We start from the raw sequence: 18,815 nt of genomic DNA on the forward strand, positions 1-18,815 counted from the left end.
AAGAATATCATCTACTTCTTGATAAAAATGTAATAAACTACAATGACATTAATTTATTTGCCAACAGAACCAATGCAAATACTCTCGATGAAATACTTACGTTTTCAAAGTTCCTGAGGTCATTAATTCAGTAACTAGGACAATGCATTTTTTCCCTTTCAGAGTACTTTCCCAAGAGTCATAAAATCGAACAATATTGGGATGCTGCAATCCTTTAAGCATTTCTGCCTCCTCTCGAAATCGTTGACGTTCTGCCTTTGCAAGTTTTCTGTCCTGCATGGAAAGTTAGAACAGAAGGTCCGATTTTAAAAATCTAATCATAAATTGAGGAGTGCACAATCAATGTTTTAATATGATTCCAGTTCATGTGTTTGAAAAATGCAACCAAATCATTTTGCAGTACATATATTAATTATACCAAGGCCGTGAAGATCAATATACTATGTAGGTTTTTGTCATCTTAATTAACTATATTCTCTCTCATTCTTGTTCAAATAGCATTCTCATTGTAGCTGTCAGCCTGAGATCAGTAGTTGTAGTGCAGGTTTGCTCACATTACCTGGCTGGTATTTGAATTCCACTGCTTAAGCGCGAGATGTGTGCATGGGTTTACACACCATGGTCAGCAACTGCAGAGGACCATTTGACAGCCATGTTAAAGCTGTATTGTAAATGCATATTCAGTTGTCTAAATATGCTTGTGTCCCACAATCTGGAAACTGTGCCTTTCTGATAAACTGCCCGTAATGAGTGCGCGCATCCAGAAAGTACCACAGATCCGAACATAAAATCCATAATGCACTTTATTCCATAAATTGGTTCATGCCACTTTCAGTACCAGCGTCTCTTTTTTTATTGAGCTTTCATATTTTATACCCAACTTATAAACTGTACATGATCAGAGAAAAAAAAAACACGAAAAACCCACACATATGTACAAGCAAGCATCTTCAACTATGGCCGTGACCACCCCCCCACCCCCCGCAAACACCCATACCCCGTCAACTGGCATAACTATTGTACATTCTCCAATATGGCCGAGACACACATTTACGGGTATTTGTATACACTTTGGTTTGGGCATTAGCTTGCCATCGGACCAGTCCCTTGTGGCTTTGTCCATCCTGCTCGTACCTCATGTTCCTTTTTGTTTGCGTCCCCCCCCTGCCTTCTTCAGATCCGTGTGGCGAATTTGATTTTCTCCAGCCTGAGAAATTCCGGCAGGTTAGACAGCCAACCTGCAGCCTTGCGGGGTGCTGCCGATCGCCAGCCAAGCAGGATTCCCTGGCGTGCGATCAAGGAGGCAAAAGCTAGGACATCAGCCTCACCTCCCCACAGGCTGATCTGATACCCCGAAGATTGCCACTTTTGGGCATGGCTCCACCCACACTCCCACTACCCTGGACATGGCCTCAAAGGATGACGTCCAATGACCGACAAACTTGGTGACATGCCCAGAACTTGTGGGTGTGGCTGGCTAAGCCTCCCTGGCAGATTTTGCATGTGTCTTCCACCTCCGGGTAGAACTTGCTCATAAAAGCTCTGGTTAGGTGCGCTCTCTGTGCACCACCTTCAACTGTGTTAGATTCAGCCCTGCACAGAGTCCTACCCCCTCCCTCTAAGGGAGGGGAAAAAGTTGCAAATGGACTTCGACTGATAGCCACTAGAAAAGCAGTCAACCAGCTCAGCCAGATATGGGGGACCTTTTGTGAACAAGAAGACAAAGATAGCTGCCTGCTAGCTCACCAGCTGAGAAAGCAGGCAACTACAAGGAAAATAGCTCAGGTTAAAGACTGAAGCGGCAGGCTAGTTGCTGTGCCAGAAAAGATAAACAAAGCCTTCACAACCTTCTACCGAGGGCTATACATCTCCAAACCCCCATAAGTAAACTCAGAGATGCAGACGAGGAAGGCGCCGTGACTAGATGGATTCCCGGCAGACTTCTACAAACAAAATTGCATCAGCACTGGCCCCGCACCTGCATGGGGTGTTCTCTAGTAAAGGGGCACCCTGCCACCAACACTGGCCCAAGCCTCAATACTACTGATCCCAAAAAGGACAAAGACCCGACTAAGTGTGGGTCCTACAGGCCCATCTCACTCCTTAAAATGGACGCAAAGATCCTGGCGAGGTGGCTGGAGAGCTGCGTGCCAGAGATATTTGCGGAGAACCAGGTGGGCTTCGTCAAAGGCAGGCAGCTAACATCGAACATCAGGTGCTTGCCGAAGAACGTGATACTGACCCCAACTGGGGAGAGAACACCAGAAGTAATAATCTTTGATGCAGAAAATGCCTTCAACAGGGTGAAATGGCTGGAACGATTTGGGTTTGGGCCATGATTCACCTCCTGGATGTAACTACTGTACAGTAATCCCATGGTGACCGTATGGACAAACACCATCATTGCTGTTTAAACCGGCCCAGACCAAATCGAGCTCCCTGGAGATCCAATTGACCCATGACTGGACAGCAATCCATAAAATGGTACCTGACAAGTCTGGTGGAGGAAGTCAGAAAGAACCTGCAGAGGTGGGGCTCACTCCCACTCCCCCCCTCAGGGAGGATACAGACAAGATGAACGTGCTGCCAGGTTTCTCGTCCTGCTCAGATCCCTCCCGATCTATATCCACAAGGCCTTTTTCAACATAGTCAACAAGCTAATCATGGTACGTGTGCGTGTAGGGATGGGAAGGGGCGGAATCCAAAAGAGGTCCTGCAAAGGAGAGGGAAATGTGGAAGGCCTGGCCCTGCCAAACCTATAGTTCTACCACTGGGCGGCTACTGCAGAGAGTACAGGGATGGGTTAAGGAATCAGGAGCAGAGTGGGTGGGGAAGGAGGAGTGTTCCTGCACTGGAACATCCCTCTGAGCTCTAGTTACAACCGCGCACTCATTCCTTCCCCATCCTATCCCCACCTGGCCAAATACTCGAGAAGCCCAGTGGTAGTCGCCACGCTCCGAACATGGTACGAAATGAGGTAACACTTTGGCCCAACCAAAATGTCCACCGTAGCCTCCATCTGCAACAACCATAAGTTTACTCCCATAATAACAGGCACCACCTTCAAAAGGTGAAGACAGGATGAGGGGACTCCATCGTCCGTGTACATGTCACTAACCGTCAGAGTAGCGATCCTGGAGGAACTCATGGAGCGGTTCCAGTTGCCAAGAGGGAGCGACCTGAGATACATTCAAGTCAACAAACTTCCTCCACAAAGAAACAACGATGTACCCCCAGATAATAGGACACTCACTAGGAGAAAGAATTTTGAACGTAGGCAACCTTGGGAAGGAGAGCTATGGGGACATGTATGGGTGACTGCTGGAGGGGGTACACCCTCCCCTGGACAGGCAATGAAATAAACGGGGAGGAGGGACTAAGGACATCACATTTTAATACATTATAAAGTAAAGCAAGCATCTGAAGCAGAGTAAAACAATTGAGTTGTATGTGCGAGCAGAGTTTCTAAAGAACTCTGGAGCAGTTGGAAGCACAATCTTTTTAAACTCTCAAATTCTTTAGAGGATTAGATATACAGTATTTGATATGATATTTTCTTTTAATATTAGAAAGAAATTCTACTGTTTCACATTTTTCTTCAGTTTTACAATTTATCTCTATCACTAACTGGGTTGGCCAGTGTGATGAATCTTTGTTTGTAGTTGTGCTATTCCTTCCTACTTTCAATGTCTGCTCTATTTCGGAAGGCACCTCTTAAGTGATGCACAAATATTTAGAATCTTCATTAAAAGTTTCTAATTTAGAGGTTGCGCTGCACTGGATATTTTATTTTCCAAAAAAGATTTATCCAAGCTACTCAAGTCCCATCAAGTTATTTTCCAATCATTGTTCTGGTTTTCAGAGTCAAGGACTCCTTTATATTTTAACTCCACAAGGCTAAAAATATCTTTTCCCATTCAATTAGCTGACCAATCATTTGATTTTATTACAAGGAATACTTGTCTCCTCCGTTGTTTCCAGACCCCGCAATGATTCCCTTATGGACTGATCGGATCTCTTCACACATCTTCTCTACTGAGTAGTACTGCACTCCTGTATGCTTAACCTGATGCCTGTCTCTGTATTTACATTGTGTATTTATGTATGCCCTATGTTTTTTTCCATGTATGGAATGATCTGTCTGGACTGTATTTATGCATGCCCTATGTTTTTTTCCATGTATGGAATGATCTGTCTGGACTGTAAGAAAAACAATGCTTGGCACACGTGACAATAAACAAATTCAGATCCAAATAGAGACAAATCAAGAATTTATAACACTCACATTCTATTTGTCTGACAAAAGGTAGACCTGCTCATCAGTTGCAAAAACTCGTAAGAACAGAGACAGAACAAAATAAGTTCATTTATATTCACATAACTCCTCCATTCAAACTAGACAATCCTATGTGTGCTTAACATTGAGTAATTGAAACTGATACCACCAGAGGTATACTTAGTTCTAACAAGTTTTCTAAAGCACAACCTTAATTCAGTTTTCTTACAAAAGTAGGACCTTTTCAGGGCTGCTTCCTTACATTCTCTTTGCACTAACAGGCATTGTGTCTGCTTATTCTATTTAAATAGGAGTACTCTCCCACCACCTCATCGCACCCCGCTCCCCCCCAAAAAATCTTCCATTCACCCCAGAGACATCTTCAATTCTGCAATATCTTCTCTCAAATTTCCTTGTTTTCCTGTAAGAGATTAGCATGGCTAATTCAGCAAATAATTTTAAATGGTGCACGTTAGCATTTTAGGTTGGGAAAGTTGAGGATGACCTGCTGTGCGAGGGAGCTGAGGATGTCTGTGAGTCATGTGGGAGGAGCCCCACAAACCACGTGCATATGTATTGGGCCTGCCCGAACCTGGAAGGGTTTTAGAGGACAGTTTTCAGCATGTGGATATGGAGCCCGATCCCCTAAAAACTATATTCTGGGTGTCGGACTGCCCGGAGCTGGGTGCGGGGACAGATATCTTGGCCTTCGCCTCACTGATTGCTCGTTCATTGTAAAAACGTTGAAAATTTGGAACAAAATACTTTTTTAAAAATGGTGCATATTTTGTCTAGACAGTGAACCTATATTTTGGTCGGAAAAATGGGAAGGCAACTTATTATCCAAAAGGGAGACACGTTTGGGTGCTCCGTTGCAGAGGGATCTGGGAGTCCTTCTTCAGGAGTTACAGAAAACTAACATGCAGGTACAGCAGATAATAAAGAAAGAGTGGACTTCCGGTGGCGGCGATGACGGAGGAAGCCGCACATTTGGGAGCTCCCGTTTTAAACGGACTTTTAGGCTCTTTTTAGAGCCCAAAACAGAAATTTTTCGACGTCTCCCGGTGGGAGGTGTGCTGATCGACTTTCCCCGCAGTCCATGTGTTAATTTGCATTGTTGTTAAAATGCTGTGTTGTTCATGGAGGTGGGGCAAATGTTTATGATTGCTAATATTATTGTTATTTTATTATGGTTCGTTGTATAAATTCAAAATTTTTCAATAAAAATTTTTTTTTTTTAAAGTGGAATGTTGGTATTTATAGCAAATGGCATAGAGTACAAAGGTAAGGAAGTGTTGTTGCAACTACACAAGGCATTGGTGAGACCACACCTGCAGTGTTATTCACAGTTTTGGCCCCATTATTTGAGGAAAGATGCAGTGGCATTGAAGGCAGTTCAGAGGAGGTTCACTAGGTTCACTTGACGCCAGAGATGAGGGGTTTGTTGTATGAAGAGAAATTGAACAGTTTCGGCCGATACTCTCTAGAATTTAGAAGAATGAGGGGAGATCAAATTGAAGTATTCAAGATGATTAAAGGGATGGATAGAGTAGACATGGAGTGGTTGTTTCCTCTTGTGGAGCATTCTAGAACAAGAGGTACAAAAGCTTACGTGGTAGCAAATTTAAAACAAAGTTGAGGAGAAACTACTTCTCTAAAAGGGTTGTGAATCCGTGGAATTTGCTACCCCAGAGTGCGGTAGATGCTGGGACAGAGAGTAAATTTGAGGAGTTACAACAGACTTTTAATTAGTAATGGTTTGAAGGGTTATGTAGAATAGGCAGGGCGGTGGAGTTATGGAAGAATGAGATGAGCCATGATCAAATGGCAGGGCAGACTTAATAGGCCAAATGTCCTAATTCTGCTCCTATATCTTATGAACTTATATGGTCTTCCAAAATGCTAAAAACATCCTCATCCATTGCTTGTATATAATGGTTCTTTAAGAGAAACATTGTATACATTTCTTGGAACAGCACAAGAGCATCTAGTTTGTTCTTAAACAACAACTTACTCATGGCAAGAAAGGGAATCTATCATCCCTAACTGGTATGGCCTACACAATACTCCAACCCACATGTTCACTTTGAACAGTTCTGAAGTGGCCTAGTAAACCACCAACTTGAAAATAAGTCAAAAATTTTCAGCAGCTCAAAGTATCTTCTTGCGGGAACTAGGAATGGGAATTAAATTTGCAATGCAAGAATCATCCACATCAGAACATTTCGTAAAAAGACCATTATTGCACATTATACCTGCACCAATTTTCAGAGGTATCTTAAGGCCTATTCTTCATACCTTTAAACATTTTTAAAATATTGCATCCTCATCACAAAAGGCATGATGCAAAAGTCAAGTGTGCCCTCGTGACTCAAAAACAAAGCTTTTATGGACAATTTAAGAACACATTATCCCTTCCCAACAGACCATCTTCCTCACCTTATGATGCATTTTACTATTCCCGATGTCCCCAAAACAACATTAGTCACTTGCATTTTTACACCTAGTCAAGCTCAGTTGAGATATTATTCCCTCAATTGAACACCGTACGTTAATATTTTTGGTTAAATAGACACGAGATTCTTGTACATTTGTCTTTTAGACTGGAGATGTGCAATTTTGAAATGGTTATGAATTGCTTTATTAAGAAATAAAATGGCCGACTCAGTCATTGAATTTTGATCATCTACTTATCCCTCCTGGGATAGGGATGCAAGGCAGGAATACAGGGAGCTAGGGTGGAAATTTAGAGCTAGAACAGAGTTATTATCTCTGGGTTGCTACCCGTGCCACGTGCTAGCGAGACGAGGAATAGGGAGAGACCAGTTGAACACGTGGCTACAGGGATGGTTTCAGAGACCTGGATAATTGGGGCTCATTCTGGGGTAGGTGGGACCTCTACAAGCGGGATGGTCTACACCTGGACCAGAGGGGGACCAATATCCGGGGGGGGATTTGCTAATGCTCTTCGGGAGGGTTTAAACTCATTCAGCAGGGGGTTAGGAACTTGAACTGCAGCTCCAGTATACAGGAGGTTGAGAGTAGTGAGGTCATGAATAAGGTTTCAAGGTTGCAGGAGTGTACCGGCAGGCAGGAAGGTGGTTTGAAGTGTGTCTACTTCAACGCCAGGAGCATCTGGAATAAGGTGGGTGAACTTGCAGCATGGGTTGATACCTGGGACTTCGATGTTGTGGCCATTTCGGAGACATGGCTAGAGCAGGGACAGGGATGGTTGTTGCAGGTTCCGGGGTTTAGATATTTAGAAGCTCAGGGAAGGTGGCTAAAGTGGGGTAGGGGTGGAATTATCAGTCAAGGGCAGTATTACGGTGGCAGAAAGGGCGTCTGATGAGGACTAGTCTACGGAGGTAGTATGGGCTGAGGTTAGAAACAGGAAAGGAGAGGAGAGGTCACCCTGTTGGGAGCTTTCTATAGGCCTCCGAAAAGTTCCAGAGATGTAGAGGAAAGGATTGCAAAGATGATTCTGGATAGGAGCGAAAGTAACAGGGTAGTTGTTATGGGGGACTTTAACTTTACAAATATTGGCTGGAAACGCTATAGATCGAGTACTTTAGATGGTCCGTTTTTGTCCAATGTGTGCAGGAGGGTTTCCTGACACAGTATGTAGATAGGCCAACAAGAGGAGAGGCCACATTGGATTTGGTACTGGGTAATGAACCAGGACAGGTGCTAGATTTGGAGGTAGGTGAGCACTTTGGTGAGAGTGACCACAATTCAGTTAAGTTTACTTTAGCGATGGAAAGAGGTAGGTATATACAGCAGGGCAAGAGTTATAGCTGGGGGAAAGGCAATTATGATGTGATGAGGACTTGGGATGCATAGGAACGGCACAATTGAAATGTGGAGCTCGTTCAAGGAACAGCTACTGCATGTCCTAGATAAGTATGTACCTGTCAGGCAGGGAGGAAGTGGTCGAGCGAGGGAACCGTGGTTTACTAAAGTAGTTGAATCACTTGTCAAGAGGAAGGAAGCGGCTTATGTAAAGATGAGACGTGAAGGTTCAGTTAGAGCGCTCAAGAGTTACAAGTTAGCTAGGAAGGACCTAAAGAGAGAGCTAAGAGGAGCCAGGAGGGTACACAAGAAGTCCTTGGCAGGTAGGATCAAGGAAAACCCTAAAGCTTTCTATAGGTATGTCAGGAATAAAAGAATGACTCGCGTAAGAGTAGGGCCAGTCAAGGACAGTAGTGGGAAGTTGTGCCTGGAGTCCGAGGAGATGAGAGGTGCTAAATGAATTGTCAGTATTCCCGCAGGAAAAAGACAATGTTGTAGAGGAGAATACTGAGATACAGGCTACTAGACTAGAAGGGCTTGAGGTTCATAAGGAGGAGGTGTTAGCAATTCTGGAAAGTGTGAAAATAGACAAGTCCTCTGTGCCGGATGGGATTTATCCTAGGATTCTCTGGGAAGCTAGGGAGGAGATTGCTGAGCCTTTGGCTTTGATCTTTATGTCATCATTGTCTACAGGAATAGTGCCAGAAGACTGGAGCATAGCAAATGTTGTCCCCTTGTTCAAGAAGAGGAGTAGAGCCAACCCCGGTAACTATAGACCAGTGAGCCTTAATTCTGTTGTGGGCAAAGTCTTGGAAAGGTTTTTAAGAGATAGGATTTATAATCATCTAGAAAGGATTAGGGATAGTCAACACGGTTTTGTGAAGGGTAGGTCGTGCCTCACAAACCTTATTGAGTTCTTTGAGGAGGTGACCAAACAGGTGGATGAGGGTAAAGCAGTTGATGTGGTGTATATGGATTTCAGTAAAGCATTTGAAAAGGTCCCCCACGGTAGGCTATTGCAGAAAATACAGAGGCATGGGATTCAGGGTGATTTAGCAGTTTGGATCAGAAATTGGCTCGCTGTAAGAAGACAGAGGGTGGTGGTTGATGGGAAATGTTCAGACTGGAGTTCAGTTACTAGTGGTGTACCACAAGGATCTGTTTTGGGGCCATTGCCGTTTGTCATTTTTATAAATGACCTGGGGGTCATGAGGTCATGTTGCAGCTTTACAAAACTCTGGTGCAGCCGCATTTGGAGTATTGCGTGCAGTTCGATTTAGCTCACTGGGCTAAATTGCTGGCTTTTAAAGCAGACCAAGCAGGCCAGCAGCACGGTTCGATTCCCGTATCAGCCTCCCCGGACAGGCGCCGGAATTTGGCAACTAGGGGCTTTTCACAGTAACTTCATTGAGGGCGTAGAAGGATGGGTGAGTAAATTTGCAGATGACACTAAAGTCGGTGGAGTTGTGGACAGTGATGTAGCCACTGAAGTTGGCCATTCCCTCAATACAAAATGGAGGAACGCAAAGCTTGCAGGTTAAAATGGACAAAGTTTGCAGCACAAGCAGGCTACACCAAGCCAATGTGTATTCTGTCTGCTAAGAGAGCAGACAGCACCGAAACGAACATTCCGTATACTAATGAGGCAATCTCCGGGACAGTTAACATGGTAATGGGACGATCCCAGGGACAATGGACACAAATAGGGAAGTGATTGCAATATTGTATAGGATACTGGACACCCCGGCACCAGCGGGGTTCAAAGACAAAGCACCTGAAGGCCCGCCCAGTAGCCGAGGGACGGCTTCAGTATTGGGGGGATTCAAACAAATAGATTGGGAATAGACCCAATCGATTCCCAGCAGATAGAGGGTCCGCCCAAATGGGCGCGAAGCCCTGGGACCTATAAAAGACAGGTCCCAAACTTAGTTCGTTCTTCTTGACCAGCCCTCCTCTCTTGACCAGCCCTTTACCGAAGCAGACCTTGACCGAGAGAGGAGAGGAGAGGTTTGGGACAGCAGCCGCCAGCAAGTAGTGTCTCACAACGATCGCTACCAGAGATAGACATTCCTGACCCCTTTTTAACCCGTACCAACCTGAAGTCTGCGGATCAGTGCAGAGCAAGAGGCCTTGACCCCTGATCCGGCAGTTCCCTTTAAGATAAGTATTGGTTTATTTAGTGGTAGGAATAGTTTAATCATCTTAGCGTGTGCATGAGTAGATTATAATTGTATTATAATAAACTCATTTGTTTGAACTTACTAATTGGTGTATGGTTTATTGCTTTGAACTTGACCTTGAAACTTGTGGCGGTATCTTAACGATACCTGGCGACTCCAGAGCTAAGTAACGAAACAGAGCCAAATCGAGTGTTAAGCACACACCCAGAACGAGCAACAGTGAGGAAGGATGTTGCAGGTTACAGAGGGACATAGATAAGCTGCAGAGCTGGGCTGAGAGGTGGCAAATGGAGTTTAATGCAGAAAAGTGTGAGGTGATTCATTTTGGAAGGAGTAACAGGAATACAGAGTACTGGGCTAATGGTAAGATTCTTGGTAATGTGGATGAGAAGATAGATCTCGGTGTCCATGTACATAGATCCCTGAAAGTTACCAACCAAGTTGTTAGGGTTGTTAAGAAGGCATACGGTGTGTTGACTTTTATTGGTAGAGGGATTGAGTTTCGGAGCTATGAGGTCATGTTGCAGCTTTACAAAACTCTGGTGCAGCCGCATTTGGAGTATTGCGTGCAGTTCAATTTAGCTCACTGGGCTAAATCGCTGGCTTTTAAAGCAGACCAACAGCACGGTTCGATTCCCGTATCAGCCTCCCCGGACAGGCGCCGGAATGTGGCGACTAGGGGCTTTTCACAGTAACTTCATTGAGGCCTACTCGTGACAATAAGCGATTTTCATTTCATTTCTGGTCGCCGCATTATAGGAAGGATGTGGAAGCATTGGAGAGGGTGCAGAGGAGATTTACTAGGATGTTGCTTGGTATGGAGGGAAGACCTTATGAGGAAAGGCTGAGGGACTTGAGGCTGTTTTCGTTAGAGAGAAGGTGGTTAAGCGGTGACTTAATTGAGGCATACAAGATGATCAAAGGATTAGATAGGGCGGACAGTGAGAGCCTTTTTCCTCGGATGGTGATGTCCAGCACGAGGGGACATAGCTTTAAATTGAGGGGAGATATATATAGGACAGATGTCAGAGGTAGGTTCTTTACTCGGAGAGTAGTAAGGGCGTGGAATGCCCTGCCTGCAACAGTAGTGGACTCGCCAACATTAAGAGCATTTAAATGGTCATTGGATAAACATGATAAGGGAATATTGTAGATGGGCTTTAGAGTGGTTTCACAGGTCAGCGCAACATCGAGGGCCAAAGGGCCTGTACTGCGCTGTAATGTTCTATGTTCCTGGGGATAAATGACAACCGATTCCAATTATCAGGCATTGGAATAAGGAGGATGCGGATAGTAAATCAGTTATATGCCATTGTCAGCTGTTGATCTTTGTACTAAAATTACTGTCAACCAAGATGATCTACTCAAGTCTTCACGCATTCTTCTGACAGTTGCAAAAAAAAAAAGTGCTACCACTGAGCCAAGCTTGACATTTTGGTTTTATACCCAGGACTTTAAAATAGGATTTATCTGTAACATTTGATGTTCCATCAAACATTTCCTACGCGCTCAGGTCACAAAATAAGATTTACCATAGTCTTTCATACTTGTAAGATCAGCACAAGCTGGCTAATCTCTTATGGTATTGTTCATGATTAGTCACATGTAACAGCACATCTTTGAGCCATACCTGAAAAACTGGCAGATGGTTACATTTGGAAAAGGTGGTATCAGGGTTGAATAGTATGGATTAGGCAACGTAAATTATAGAAGTAGGCATTACCATATTCCTAAATCCTAACAATTGGAAATGGTATGAGAAACAATAATATATACAACTAGTAAAAAATGTTGCCGCTGGACATGCATCCTGACAAAGTCCATATGAATATTGGAAATTGGCTGTTTGTGCTACTCTTAATTGCACTCTTGCACTTGAAATTTAACATTTAGAATTGCACCATCATTCCTCCAGGGTGCTATTCTGCTGTACTTGAGAAACCATTGTTGTTACATTAATATGCCCAATAAAATGAAATGTCCCCGAATACTCAAAAGCATGGATAGTTTCACAATGTTAGTACTGTAAACATGCCAGAGTAGCGTTAGATTGGAGCTCAATGTAATGTACTTCGTTTTAACCTCAGTAGTTAATTTACTTTCATACAGGTTATAATTACAGGCTATTTTCAGTTCATGCCTGTATTGTTTGTCAAAGAACCTTCAACGCCCTAAATTAATACTGTTTGTTGGAACATATCTAGCAATATTATACTTAAAAAATTTAAAGATAGGGCAGCACGGTGGCACAGTGGTTAGCATTGCCGCCTACGCCGCTGAGGACCCAGGTTTGAATCCCGGCCCTGGGTTACAATCCATGTGGAGTTTGCACATTCTCCCATGTCCGCGTGGGTCTCACCCTCACAATCCAAAAGATGTGCAGACTAGGTGGATTGGCCACGCTAAATTGCTCTTTAATTGGAAAAAGAATAATTGGGTACTCTAAATGTATGGAAAAAAATAAATTTAAAGATTATCGTTGAGTACTATCATCAAAGTTCTAAAATAGCAACTTAATAAAAAGTTAACACTTGCTAGATTCAAATTTAAACACAATTCAGTGGTAGAATTGTTGAGCTTTTTCAGATTCAAGTCCAGGGCTCGAGCACAAAAATCTGCTGATACTCCAATGCAGTACTGAGGGAGCTGCGCTATAGGAGATGCCACTTTTTGGATCAGACTTTAAACCGAGAGCGGGAGGGAACTGGAGCACCCCGAGGAAACCCACGCATACACGAGGAGAACGTGCAGGCTCCGCAGACAGTGCCCAAGCCAGGAATAAAACCGGGACCCTGGTGCTGTGAAGCAACAGTGCTCACCACCTGTGCTACCATGCTGTCATTACTGGGTGGTGAACATCGCAATTGTGAGGAAATGGGCTGTGTAGGAGGGATTATTGAGGAGGCGGATGGAGGCGGCCTTGTGTAGAGGGACAAGTCTGAGGGCACTGTTGTTGGCGCCCCTACCATTCTCGCCAGCCCAGTACTCAGTAAGCCCAGTGGTGGTTTTGGCGTTGCGGGTGTGGAGCCAGTGTAGGCACATTTCGGGTTACAGAGCATATCGTTGTGGCCGCCGATGTCAGCTAATCACAGGTATGTGCTGGCGGGGCTGGAGGAGGGGTTCTGGGGGTGGTGTCAGGTGGGGATAGAGCACTTTAGGGACTTGTTAGGGAGCAATTTTGCAGGTCTGGAGGAGTTGGAGGAAATGCACGAGTTGCCCAAATGGAATGGTTTCAGGTACCTGCAGATGAGGGATTTTGTGAGGAGAGTGGTGCCGTCCTGCCTGAGGCTGCCGCCTCCGGTGCTGCAGGACAAACTGTTGTTGGAGGTTGATATTGGAGAGGGGTAGGGTGTTGGACATCTACAGTGAGTTGATGGTGAGGGAGGGTGCTCCAGTGAAGGAGATTAAACGTAAATGGGAAGATTTGGGTGGGGAGGTGTGGGCTGGGACGTGGAAAGAGGCTTTGCGGAGGATGAACGTGTCCTCATCGTGTGTGAGGTTAAGCCTCCTCCAGTTTAAGATGGTGCATAGGGCCCACATGATGGCTGCAAGAATGATCTGGTTCTTTGCAGGGGTGGAGGATAGGTGTGGGCAGTGTGGGCCGCAAATCACGTCCACATGTTTTGGCATGTCCGAGGTTGAGGGGGTTCTCGGATGTGATGTCCAAGGTTCTGGGGGTGGGGGTGGCCTCGGCCTCCCCAAGTCCGGAGGTGACGATATTTGGTGTGTCAGAAGATCCAGGAATCCAAGTGGGGAGAGAGACAGATGTTTTGGCCTTTGCCTAGAGATGGATCTTTTTGAGTTAGCAGGACTCGGAGCCACCAAAAGAGAGGGTATGGGTGAATGACCTGGCAGAATTCCTGCAGTTTGAGAAGGTTAAGTTTGACTTGCGCAGATCGGAGGAGGGGTTCACCAGGAGATGGAAACCGTTCATTGATTTCTTCAAGGTGAATTGAGGGGTCAGTGGGGTGGGGATAAGGGGGAAAAAATAGCAAGGCAGGGTGAGCTGGGGTGGTGGGGGCCTGTGTTTTCTGTTCACGTTGATCTTCTGATGTTTTCATGTACATGTAAAATGCCTTTAATAACTATATATATATATTTTTTAATTATCTCAGTCAACATCACAATAAACAGATAATCATCTTCACCTTGCTGAGCACATATTCGTTGCTGCGTTTTCTAAAGTATAAGTGATTATATGTTTTTTTTTTAAAACACCTTCTCACTGGCCGTAGGGTGCTGAGACATTGGGTGGGCATGGAAAGTACTGTATAAATGCACGTTTTACATTTTTTCCTCTTCTCTTTGGAGCGGAGTAGCAGAAGGAATGGATAAAATAAAGTTGATTCATTTGGAATTTAATGAGGAATTAATATTTTGCTTTGCAAGTCGGCTACTTTAAAAAAAAAATGTTGATAGATAACATGCAGTGCTGAATTCTACTACAACAGCATTACATTTCTATTATGAAAATGCTTTTGATACAGCAATGCCTTGCCAGCCCTCAGGTTAATAACAGCAAGACACTAAAATACTGCCCAGCTCAGCTTTTTGAAACAATGTATTGCATTACTGATGCATTATTTACACACTAAAAAGAGATGTGTTCCATAGTCGAATACAAAGCTCTTCAATCTGACCTCCACCTTCTAAACAATATGCCTATTTATGCTGGGAAATTTGCAAGCAAAAAAGATGCTTTCCAATTTGGATGGTTCAGTAGCATACATAATTACACTATGAGAAGAGCTGCTTTTCAAAATTCATTACATTGTTTGTACTAATTCTTGGACAAAGATCAATTATCTACAGATGTGTGCAACAGGAATCTTCGGCTAATGAGACTTCCCTGATGTAGCTAAACCTGCCAAATCTGAATGAACCTTTGGTTTTGGATGCTTCATTTTAGGTTTACAAGTGACTTAAAATTACTTCCTTCTACCAAGTGAAAGAGGAATGGTGTAGAACGTACACAGTTTTTAGGAGGTGCTGAAAATTATGCTGAATGTCAAAAACAAGGTTTTATTATCCGCATGATTGTTCTTTAAGGAAAAAAAGTAATCCTGTAATCGGTGTTCCAAAACATTCTGAAATACTTATGAAATGTAGTCATGGATGCCCTCCCCATAATTGTCCTTCTCAATGCATCTATCAAATTATCCCGTATACTGTTAAATCTCTGATGGTCTGGACTCCATGTAAAAGTGTCAGCCTCTGAAATTAGGTTGAAGAAGAATGGACAATTGGAGCAGGATGCAGCCATCATTTGGTTATAATTTTACATAGGGTTGCATTATTTAATATTTAGATTTTCATATTATAGTTAAATAGAAAACAGCCGTTTCAGAAGCAGTGGGTTAACTCTTAGGTGTTTCCTTCAGTACAGGCTGAGGAGCTGCAGAATCAAAAACTGAGCCATTTTAGGTTTTTTCCCCCATTTAGAGTACCCTAATTCCTTTTTTCTAATTAAGAGGCAATTTAGCGTGGCCAATTCACGTTCCCTACCTTGGGTTGTGGGGATGAGACCCACAGGGAGAAAGAATGTGCTAATTCCACATAGACAGTGATCGGGTTCTCGCCACCATGAGGCAGCAGAGCTACCCACTGCATCACCATGCCACCCTAAACCAAGGTCTCTATCAAGACCTTGATTCATAATTTCACTGACGAGAGGGATATCATCAAACTAAACAGAATAAAATAGTTCATTGCAATGCTTATGGAGGGTTTAACTTCAGGAACAAATATGGTAGATCAAAGAATCAAGAAGATGCTGTTCCTCATTTAAAAATAGGGTTACATTTATCTAAACTGTTAACGTCATCCGATTCACTGCCCTATTTTGATGCATCAGTGACCTGGAGTTGGGTATACCCGCCATAATGTCACAGTTTGCAGATGATATGAAACTTGGAAATGCAATAAAAAGGGAGGACAGCAATAGCTTCTAGAAGGACATGGACAAACTGGTGAAATGGATAGGCAGAAAGCAGATGAAATCAAACACAGGAGTGTGACGTGATACATAATCATAGAATGTACAGCAGTGGAGGCAGCATTGAATCCATTGAGTTTGCACCAGCTCTTTCAAGAACTCAATTAGTCCCACATCCTGCTCTTTCACTATGTCTCTGCATTTTTTTCTCCAAATACTTAGTTTCTTGATTAATTCAAGTTACAATGACAAAGAACTCAACAATCAAAAGCACAAATTAATTTCTCCCCCCCCCCCCCCCCCCCCCCAACATTAAACTAAATCCCTCAACAACTGACAGTGGCTAACTCTTTAGAAAAGGAAATTGTGGCATAGGTTGAATCTTTCTACCAACCCCCTAATGGTGTACTTGACCTTCTCCAAATGCAAGAATGACATGAGGTCACCCAACCAAGCCCAGCAACTAGGCAGGAGACCTTCACCTAAGCAGAACTCCTCTCCGGGTTATTAACAAGGCAAAGGCGAGGACATCTGCCTTCAGTCCCATCTGTAATACCAGTGAGTCTGATACCCCAAAAATGGTCACCAGTAGACATGATTCCAGAACGACATTAATGGTGCTTAAAAAGGAAACTAAAATGCTTACTAACTTGGGGCAAGACCATCAAGAGGTCAAGGGTGCTTGCGCAAGTTAAAAGTTTGAAAGCCGATATGGCAATGCTGCAGGAGACTCGCTTGAGGGTGAAGGACGAGGTGAGACTTCAAAAGGACTGGGTTAGTCAGGTGTTTCACTCTAGATTTGATGGAAGGGCTCGAGGGGTAGCGGTAATGGTCGGCAAAAGGGTATGCTTCCAGATGGAGATGGTGGTGGCAGATCAGGGGGCTAGATATGTGATTGTGACAGGGGTGCTGGAGGGGAGGTTAGTGGCACTGTTAAGTGTATACGGTCCCAATTGGATCGTTGTCAGCTCCAGAGAGAAGCAGCGGCAAGGAAATACTCCAGGTGAGGGATAGGGCAGGGAAGTTGGTGGTGGTCCCGGAGCTGATTAACAAGGTTTTTGAGGAGTTTTATGAGACGTTGTACAGGTCAGAGCCACCCGGGGGAGACCGTGAGATGCAGGAAATTCTAGATGGGTTGGAGTACCCGAGGCTAGGGGAGGGGGACAGGGCTACATTAGAAGAAGCAATAGTGGAGCAGGAGATAAAGGATGTGATTGGGAGGATGCAGTCGGGGAAGGTGACAGGGCCGGATGGGTTTCCGGTGGAATATTATGAAAAATTCAAGGATAAGCTGGCAGCCCTGATGGTGGGGATGTTTGAAGAGGCGATAGGGAAGGGGGTGTTGCCACAAACCTTGGGGCAGGCATCAATTTCACTGTTGCTAAAAAAAGATAAGGATCTGACGCAGTGTGGGTCATGAGAGCCCATATCACTTCTGAATGTCGGCCCAAAAGTATTGGCAAAGCTACTGGCGGGTAGGCTGGAGGAGTGCGTCCTGAAGGTGATAGGTGAGGATCAGACAGGGTTCGTGTGAGGGAAGCAGCTTTTTTCGAACATTAGGAGGGTTTTGAACGTCGTTATGGCACTGGCGGCAGGGAAGGAAACAGAGGTGGTTGTGGCATTGGATGCCGAGAAGACGTTTGACCGGGTAGAATGGGGGTACTTGATGGCAGTTCTGGAGCGGTTTGGGATTGGACCAAGATTTGTGAACTGGGTAAAGCTATTATATAAGGAGCCGAAGGCAAGTGTTCGCACAAACAACATCAGCTCGAGATACTTTTCTCTCCACCGTGGGACAAGGCAGGGATGTCCTATGTCCCCCCTGTTTGCACTTGCGATTGAGCCGTTGGCCATCGCATTAAGTAGTTCGGGAGCATGGAAAGGAATAGTGCGGGGGGGGGGGGGGGGAAGAGAGGAGGAGAATAGTGTCCTTATATGCCGACGACTTGCTGTTGTATGTGTCGGAACCGAATGTGTCGATAGGGGGGAATATTGGAGCTACTGCGAGTATTTGGGTCTTTCTCGGGGTACAAGCTGAACCTGGGCAAGAGTGAGTATTTTGTGGTGTCTCGGCCGGGGGTGGGGGGGCTGCCATTCCGTAGGGCAGGGACTCCCTTTAGGTATCTGGGGGTGCAGGTTGCCCGGGAGTGGGAGGGGCTTCGCAGGTACAATATCACTAGTTTGGTGGGGAGAGTGAAAGTCGATCTGGCAAGGTGTCATGGTCTCCCTCTGTCACTGGCAGGTCAGGTGCAGGCGGTTAAAATGAATGCGTTGCCGCGATTTCTGTTTATTTTTCAATGCCTACTGATTTTCCTGCCAAAGGCTTTTTTCAGGGAGATTGAGGGAAGGATTACCTCGTTCATATGGGGAGGGAAGGTGGCCAGAGTGAGAAAGGTGCTGCTACAAAGGGGAAGGCAGGTAGAGGGTTTGGGTCTCCTGAACCTGATGTACTACTACTGGGCGGCGAATGTGGAGACGGTGCAGAGCTGAGTCAGAGGGGTTGATTCCCAGTGGGTCAGAATGGAGGAGAGTTTGTGCAGGGGGTCGGGACTGAAAGCACTAGCAACAGCGCAGCTCCCGATAACTCCGTGGAAATACTCGGGGAGTCCGGTTATAAGAGCTTCATTGAAAATCT

At 44.7% G+C, this 18,815-nt stretch overlaps 1 protein-coding gene across 1 annotated transcript in view; it reads right to left on the reverse strand.

The window, feature by feature from the left end:
• The window catches only part of wnk2 (WNK lysine deficient protein kinase 2), a 296,693-nt gene that overhangs the window by 197,626 nt on the left and 80,252 nt on the right, over positions 1–18,815 (reverse strand). The window contains 1 exon segment of the mRNA XM_038812754.1: positions 101–273. Within this exon segment, the coding sequence (XP_038668682.1) occupies positions 101–273 (173 nt within the window).

This window comes from Scyliorhinus canicula, chromosome 11 (assembly GCF_902713615.1).
Source record: "Scyliorhinus canicula chromosome 11, sScyCan1.1, whole genome shotgun sequence".
NCBI lineage: Eukaryota > Metazoa > Chordata > Chondrichthyes > Carcharhiniformes > Scyliorhinidae > Scyliorhinus > Scyliorhinus canicula.